Raw genomic sequence first — 9,269 nt, 5'->3', positions numbered from 1 at the left:
GTTGCGACGGGCACGGCGGCCAACACTGTGGAGATCAACCTGAGTGGCATGACTCAGATGTAAAGGGAAAACAGGATGAAGCCTTGCTGCAGATCTGCGTCCAAACGAAATGTCAGCTTGTAAATAAGCTTTCAGTTTCGTCATGTAACCTCTGCGGCTACCTCGTTTCCTCCTTCGCTTTCTCCGCACGGTGTTTAGCGGCCACCGGCAGATATCGAGCAGGAAGATGGTTTGAGGAGGCTCGTATGGTTTGTGATGTGGGCATTCCACTTCCACGGTGTAAAAGTTCGCGAATGAATCCCCAACGGAGATGCGGATGTCTAGGAGAGCTTGACGGGCATACACCAGCCGCGTACAGCAGGTAAACGACACATCAGACAGACAGAGAAGAAAACACGAAAGCTGCAGACGGCAAGCCAACCACACAGGCGCCATAATATAATATGACCATGCAGTCAATACAGATATTTAATAAAAACATTAAAACAAGCAGGGCTGTAAAATAAAACAATAAAAAACGCACGTCAGGTCTACACCAGACACAAGTGGAGCGATCCAACAAAAGACAACAGAACACAGTGATGGATACACTGGACACGATCCCCATCAGTGAACTGATGCTCCTTCTGTTTATGACAAAATGTTCTGACACTGTGTTCATGATTTGACACTATAGTGTGATGTCATCAAGTTTAGACACACTTTTCGCTGTGGGGCACGGATGACAACTCGTGTCTGGTGTAGACACACAGAAAGTGTCTGCTCTATTTACAAATAAGTTCTATAAGAAAAAAAAAAAAAACTAAACCAGAGGCATAACGAGATGGAAATATAAACTAGAAAATATATTAACAGGTCCTCCGTCCATGACACTGACTCACTGCGGAGCTGCCAGTTTTAATCTTAACAGCTCTTAAAGCTGAGTGGACGGTTAGATGCATGATGGGCTAGTATTAAATAAATAAATAAAAAATAAAGGTCTTTCCAGGTCTTTTTTTTAATCATCTTGTTGCAGTTATAAATTTGACTGTTAAATGAATGATAAAGAACTATATTAAAACTTGTTTTGTAAAATTTCTTCGTCATTTGAATATTGATTTAAAAATTGGTTTAATCATGAATCTGATTTTTTTTCTAAAAAGGCCATATGCAATTGCCCTACTTTAAAAGCAAGTAAAGAAGGCTCCCTTTAAAATCACTTAAGTTGTCAATTATTAAAGCTCTTTTTTACATTGTGTGAATTTTGTTGATTATAATGAGAGAACTTGAGTTTAATTGTGAGGACGTTTTATTAATCCGTCCATTCTTTAGAGTTAGATTTAGTCGTGCAGGTTTAATTTTATTCGTTTCTTGTTTTAGGCAAATTAGGCCTAAATAATGGGAACAAAATTATACAGTGCTTTACATTTAAACATGCAACAATTTCTTAATCAGTTTACAGACAAATGTCTTTTTCCCAATAAGTTATGTCAAAATAAAGGACAGGTAACGAATAACAAAAATGCATGTTGTTTTATTAAAGGAAAAACATCCATGTAGCCTACCCCCCTAAAATAGGCTACCACTTTTAATGCTCCGATGCAAAGTAAACCACAATTTCTTTTGAACAATATAATGCATAATTAATATAATATAAATAATACTGCACACCTTTTAAATGTGTCAAATCTAAAATATGGTTTAATACCATGTAGCTTAGAAAATACAAGCACAGACTCAGGCACAGGCTTGACATTTATCCTGCTTGAATTCGTTCTAAGAAATGCACATAACTTCATAAATACCAAACTTTCATCTGTGAATATTAAATATTAAATATATTAAATATTTAAACTATAGTGTTTTTATTTCATTTTCTGTGACTGAAGCAGTCAAATGTAACGCATCAGCGAGGCAAAACTGACGTGTATTTGCGAAAATGTGCTTTGATGCACTTGTTTGATAACTTGTGGTTAAAGCGCCACTCATCGGTCAAAAGCTGCAAATGCACTTTACAAATGCCGCGGCGGTACCCGCGGCGGTAAAAAGGGCCTTTTGAATGTCTACTTACTGTATGGACTGCTTTAATAATGAATCGGTTGCAGGCAGACGTCCATATCAAACATCTTAGAAAAGGCGTGATTTCCATGGAACTGTATCTGCCTTTATTTATGTAGTGGACTGCTGCTGAGTTGTAGCAATGAAATAGGATATTTTTAGAGCCACATTCTTTCCCCTATAATGTCACAGCGACAATGATAGGGTAGAGAGCAAAAAGAGCGGAGGAGAAGGACATTTTCAAATTTAGGACTTCGGGAGGCCATGTTGAAGTGAACCAGCAACCATTGAAATAACCCCCCGAAACCAGCTGAGGGGGCTGTTTCTGTGAACAGGTGCATGTTGGTGGCTAGCGTGATGTGGGCAATGTGGAAAAAGGTGAGGCTGTTCCATTGATTAAAAAAACATTCAGATAAATTTGAGTAATTAGTGGGCCGGAGTGGGACTGATGAATGAAAGACCTACAGTACAAATAGAACAGAAAACGTTAAGGCAGCCGAGGAAGACACGATTATACAAGTCAAAGTCAATTGCACTCCTGGTTCTACTGTGCATTATTTGTTGGGCATTTTGCTGAAAATAGCTTGTGATATGTGTGAAGTGGCTGCAGCCGAATGACAGGGAAAAGTCAGCGATAGTAGAGAGTATTTAGTATTTAGCTCCTTATGCCTGTTTCTAAAAACTGAACAGATTACATCACTATATTTTTCCAAATGCTAGAATGAGTTCTATGACTGAAAGAATGCGACTGGAGCTAGAGGCTGAATCTTTAAGGGTCAAAGAAAAAGCACCACAGTCCAGGGATTGATAGCAATCTTTTGTGCAATGGGAGATAGAAGAGATGCTAAATCCATGTCCATACCTCAGATGATTCGGGTGCGGAGCACAATGAACACAGATGGGGGCTCCATGGCAATGGCGTGAGCAGGAGTTGCTGTTGGAATGTTCGTGTAGAGAGTATAGGATGGAGGACAGGCTGGAATAATGTTAGAGGGAGGAAGGCTGACAGAGGGAAAAGATGAGGCAGGCACCGTTTGTGGAGGCAGCCTCACGCTGGTTTCTGTGCTCGAAGAAGGAAAGAAGTAGATGAGGAAATATAGGGGGGATGCAGGCAAGAGACCAGAACAGGACCCAATTGCGGAAGCAGCCTCACGCTGGGGGGTGCTCCGGAGATAGTTGGAAAATAAGTAGGAGGAGGAAGAAAAGGAGCGGGATTTTGTGAGGAAGGGATGAGGCTGAGCAAATCTGAGATGGGTAAAAGGTGGGCTTGGACAGGAGGAACAATGGTGTGGACAAGGGCAGAGGTGGGTGCTTGGGGAGCGTGTCTGAGGGACTAAACTGGCCTGTGAAAGCAAAGGTCTTAAGACCGTGGCAGCGAGACCTGCGCTATTGGTTTTGGAGGCTGGGATTACAGTTGCGGGGTCCTCTAGGGGTTGCTATGGGGAACACCTTGTCGTGACCCATGTCTGAAGCATACATTGAAAAAACACCAATGAGTTGGCCGGTGACAGCCCCTGACGTCACTTCCGGCACGACTATTGATAAATAGGTGCCAGGAAAACACGTCATTCTCTTCTACGTCTTCACTTACTGTTCTGTTTGAAGCGTGCATCTGAATCTGAGAGGATGCCCCCTGTAGAAAAGACGCTGGCTACCTATATTTCTGTGGGAGAGACATCCTCTCTAAAATCTGCCGCCTTGCCATCTAAGCCCCTTCAGGATACATCTCGCTTAAATGGCAAGGCATACGCAGCAGCAGGTCAGGCTATGGCTTCATTGCACATGATGGCGGTGCTTCAAGCATATCAGGCTGATCTGCTGAAGGATCTGGATAAAGACGAGGGCCTTTCTCTTGATCAGGTAGCCGAGCTGCGCCACACAGATTGAGGAAACTTAACACTGGACTTAAAGTAACTTGGGCTATGAGCTTCTCCAACCTTCCTCCAGATTCTAGGACCTTGCATTCCAAATGATATAAAAAAACTTGCTCTCATCTGAAAAAAGGAGTTTGGACCACTGGGCAACAGGCCAGGTAAGATGCCTCTGATGTTGACTGTGGTTCAGGAGTGGACTAACACAAGGAATATGACAACTGTAGCCAAATTCCTTGACATGTCTGTATATCTTGACCCCAGCCTCAGTCCATTCCTTGTGAAGTTCACTTAAATTCTTGAATCAGTTTTGCTTGACAATCCTCATAAAGCAGTGGTTCTCTCGGTTGGTTGTGCATCTTTCTCTTCCACGCTTTTTCCTTCCACTCAACTTCCTGTTAACATGCTTGGATACAGCACTCTGTGAACAGCCAGCTTCTTTGGCAATGAATGTTTGTGGCTTACCCTCTTTGTAAAGGGTTTCAATGATTATCTTCTGGACAACTGTCAGATCCGCAGTCTTCCCCATGATTGTGTAGCCTAGTGAACCAAACTGAGAGACCATTTTGAAGGCTCAGAAAACCATTGAAGATGTTTTGAGATGATTAGCTGATTGGCATGTCACCATATTTTATTTTGAGATATTTAATTGATGAGTTTTTGCTTAATTTGAGCAAAAATCATCACAATTAAAAGAACCAAAGCCTACTTCAGTTTTGTGCATAGAATTTGTTTAATACATGAGTTTCACAATTTGAATTTAATTACTGAAATAAATGAACTTTTTCATGATATTCAAATTTATTGAGATGCACCTGTATTTGTGTGTGTGTGTGTGTGTGTGTGTGTGTATTAATGACTATATTTATCAATTTATATACATACATACATACATATATATATATATATATATATATATATATATATATATATATATATATATATATATATATATATATATATATATATATATATATATATATATATATATATATTATTTTGCATATGTTAATTTCACAGGCAATGTCCGGTATCTGATATATTTGGTATCTGAGAGGTGACCAAGTGTCTAATCCATTTAAAGTAAAATGCAAAGTCTCAAATTCACAGGTTCATAAAATGTAATGTACATCATGATCACATAATTTAAACAATACAATCATATAATCATTGAGCATTATTAACATTCTATGCAGCATCTGTTACAGCTATTTGCACGCTTTTATAAACCATAGAATGTTTTTGCGAATTTCAGGAAAGTTCAAACCATAAACAAGAGGGTTCAGGATGGGTGGTACAATGAGAAACTCTAATGAAATAATGATTGATAGCCCTATAGGGAGTTCCAAAAATGCAACCCGACTCAAGGTGACTTCGCAAAAAAGAGCTACTGAGAAATTTAAGAGGATCACTATGTGTGGAATACATGTTTGATATGCTTTTCTCCTGAAATCTAGTGAGCTTTTTCTACAAATGATAAGAATTTTAACATAAGAGTATAATATAAAACTTAAAGGCATGATAACAGTTGTGGTCACTATGAAAAAGCCAAAAACATTATTAACAATAGTGTTTGCACAAGAAAGCTTGACAATTTCCCAGTTGTGACAGTACACCTTCCACAGTTTGTTACCACATATCGTGAGTCTGGCATTTAATATACCAGCAATACCAACACAAAGCATAGGATAAATCAAGCTTATAGATATTAAAACAGATAAAATCTTGGGAGTCATTATGTTGTTGTATTGCAATGGTTTACTTATTGCTACATACCTGTCAAATGCCATTAACATTAAGATTGTGTTTTCATTTGATGCATATGAATAAATGACAAAAGCCTGTAAGATACATGCTTCACGGGAGACTGAGTGTGTATCAGACAGCAAGTCTGTCAGTAACCTTGGGAAAAAAGCAGCTGCCACGAACAAAGAGTTGACGGATAAACATGAAATCAGAATGTACATGGGTTGGTGCAATGTCCTTTCCAGAAAAATTGCAAGAATAATAAGGGCATTAAAGAATACAATAGTACAATATAGAATAAATCCCAAACCGAAGAAAGCATATCTTATGTACCCAATATTTTCAAACAACATCAAGTAAAAATATGTTCCATTTTCCATTTTCCATTAGGCACAGAATGGATTCATTGACCTGAGGATGAGAATTGAAAAAAAAAAAATAATGTGATCTTTATGTATCTTAAAAATAAACAGAATTGATGGTTATCAGCTTTAGATAACCACAATGTTTTAAATGATACATAATGTGAATATAAAGTGCTGTATGGATTATTAAATCAGTTAAACAACAAACATGTGATTGTATTACCTGAAATACCTTCTGTGGTAATATCTTAAATTACCATTACTCCATCTTCAAACATTGTGCAAATGTGCAGGGAATCAGCTGTACCTGTTGTGGTTTAGAAGAACTAAGAGTCGCCAGTACATGCTGTTTTTTTATAGTATAAAACATGTCTCTGGAGACCTCTCTCCTGTGCTTGATTTGCACAAACAGCTCCTTAGAATCCTTAAAACAGGTTGTGCGGCACAGTGGGAAAAACTCTTGTAGCTTAAAACTTACTGATTAAACTGCAAGCTATTGTTGCAAACAATTTGGTACAAAATACATTTGCGGGGGATATGGTACTCTTGGATAGATTCACAGACAAGGTTGCACTATTTTTTTTTTCAGTTGTATTTGTCTTTTAGTTGGCAAAGTTCATGTCTTAACACAGCCTTCACCTGCAGGCAGTGATATTGATCTGGGTTTAATTTAGCAGTGTGTGGTGTATGCACACCTCATATTATGGTTATCATGTTTAATGATTTGTGCTTGAAACTATATTGACATTCTCATTGTGATCAGTATTTCTGTGATGTTGTGTCTCATTGTAAAATTAAGACATAGGGAAATAGTTCATTTTCCCAATACTTAATCATGTTTTAGTTATAATTATAAAACACTGATTTATGTCATTCTATTCTAATAATTTTCTATCATTGTTTATATGACATTGCCTAATTAGTTTACTCATTTAAATCCTATGTATTCCTAGCAATAATAAATTATTTGTTTTCTTGGAAATGTTCTGGAAATGTTTTCAGCGGCAAGTTTTATTTTAGTTCCCAAAAGGTTCTGTTAAATATAAGGATAACATTCTCCAGAAACATTCTGAAAATGTTTATTGAAAATGTTGTTAGAACATTTTACTTTAACGTTCTAATAAAGCGTCCCATCACACAAGATGTGGACATTGTTTAGGTCAAATGTAGATTGAAAGTTAAAACCCAAGCTTTGTTTGATGTCAAGCTAAAAAATAAATACATAAAAGCAGTACCAGCTTCATTTATAAACCAGACTGATTTTATTTCTGACATACATTTACAAAAGGTCTTAATGAGATTAACAGATGCTTAGATGTTGATGGTTTATTGAAAATAATAGTTTGGATTGATGTCACCATTATGGTGATCAGTAGTTAGGCATTTTGACTCTTTGACTTTTTAATGCTAGCTTTTGTTAGGCAACTGTAACTTTTTTTGTTGTTGTTGTTGTTTTTTCATGGCAAAAACAATTAGTGATGGGTTGTTCTTGAATGATTTGTTCATTTTTGAAAAAATATTTAATGTGACTCAAGAAGAATGAGGCATCTTGGGGAGTGATTTTTTCAGTTGCGCATGCTCAAAATTATTTGGGTACTGTATTGGAATTAGCCTAGTTGTTCACCTGTTTTAGTCAATGCAGTCTGAGCCAAAAAGTTAATTGATTAGTTCTATTCCTTATTATTATTAATGCCAAGGTACCAAAGATAAAAGTAGAGAGAATGTTTGTTTGTTGTTGGCGGCTGTACTGTGTTTGAGCTCCGTCACTATATTCTTTTCATTGACTATTTTTAACTCAAAAATCAATTTTATACATCATCGTTTCCGTTTATATAACATGTGAATATATCCTCTATTGTATTCTACAACAAAAACAATCAGAGCGCCTTGCTATCACTAGTTTTATTTTGATCTCCCGGGTCCGCTATTAGCTTTTAGCCCGTTAGCATCAGCGGCGTGGTTGCAGCTTACTGCGCTAACATTGCTAATACTCTATTCACACACATTACCACTGCTGTACTCACTGTTACTTGCTTTAATGGCGGATGAATGTCTCCACTCTGTGCAGCTCGAGCTCGAGGCCGTGGGAAAGCAGATTCGCGACCTGGAGGTGAGGCAGGCCCAGCTGAGAGAGCGGAGAACCGCGCTGGAATCATCCCGGGCTGACGCTCACAAGTCCGGGGTAAGTATACAGCGATCTGCTAACAGTCCCACCACGTCTACTCCGTGTGTTTCTCTGCACAGGCCCGGTGCACCCAGGACGCGATCTTCCCAGATGTCCTTCACTGCGACGCCGGGACACCACGGACCCTGGGTGCATCCACAGCGGAGGACGCGAGCCGGGTCCCGGGCGACGACTTCTCCCCCTCCTGCCTTCGACATCTCCATCCGGAACCGCTTCGCTCCCCTCCGCGAGACAGGACGCGACGCTGTGATCATCGGAGACTCCATCGTCCGACACGTAAGTGCTACGTTAGCCGAAGGTAAAGTGCACACTCATTGTTTGCCTGGTGCTCGTGTTCTCGATGTTTCTGCGCAGATACCCGTGATCCTGAAGGTCGACGAGAGCCCCAGAGCGGTCGTGCTTCACGCCGGGGTTAACGACACCACGCTGCGGCAGACGGAGACGCTGAAGAGGGACTTCAGCAGCCTGATCGAGACTGTTCGCAGCACGACGCCCGCGGCGACGATCGTCGTGTCAGGACCACTGCCCACGTATCGACGAGGACACGAAAGGTTCAGTAGACTTTTTGCTTTAAATGAATGGCTGTTGTCATGGTGTAAAGAACAGAAACTGCTATTTGAAATACTTCTGCTAAATGTTACACTGTCAGACATGCAAAAGAAATCTAATGTATCTCTTGCTCTGGCTACTGTGTATAGACCACCAGGGCCGTATACAGAATTCCTAAAAGAATTTGCAGATTTCCTCTCAGACCTTCTAGTTACAGTTGATAAGGCGCTAATCATGGGAGATTTTAATATTCACGTTGATAATGCAAATGATACATTAGGACTTGCGTTTACTGACCTAATAAACTCCTTTGGAGTCAAGCAAAATGTCACCGGGCCCACTCATCGTTTTAATCATACACTAGATCTAATTATATCGCATGGAATCGATCTTACTGCTATAGATATTGTACCCCAATGTGATGATATTACAGACCATTTCCTTGTATCGTGCATGCTGCGTATAACTGATATTAACTATATGTCTCAGCGTTACCGTCTGGGCAGAACTATTGTT

The 9,269-nt window shown here is 39.3% G+C and overlaps 1 protein-coding gene across 1 annotated transcript; it reads right to left on the bottom strand.

The window, feature by feature from the left end:
• Window positions 1-5,116: 5,116 nt before the first annotated feature.
• Window positions 5,117-6,034, bottom strand: LOC132108512 (putative gustatory receptor clone PTE03). Its single transcript, XM_059515209.1, has one exon. It carries the CDS (start codon window positions 6,032-6,034, stop codon window positions 5,117-5,119), a length of 918 nt encoding a protein of 305 aa, XP_059371192.1.
• Between the last annotated feature and the right edge of the window lie 3,235 nt (window positions 6,035-9,269).

Source organism: Carassius carassius, chromosome 28, assembly GCF_963082965.1.
Source record: "Carassius carassius chromosome 28, fCarCar2.1, whole genome shotgun sequence".
Taxonomy (NCBI): domain Eukaryota; kingdom Metazoa; phylum Chordata; class Actinopteri; order Cypriniformes; family Cyprinidae; genus Carassius; species Carassius carassius.
The sequence above is the reverse complement of the archived record's forward strand: the minus strand, read 5'-3'. Positions and strand labels throughout refer to the sequence as shown.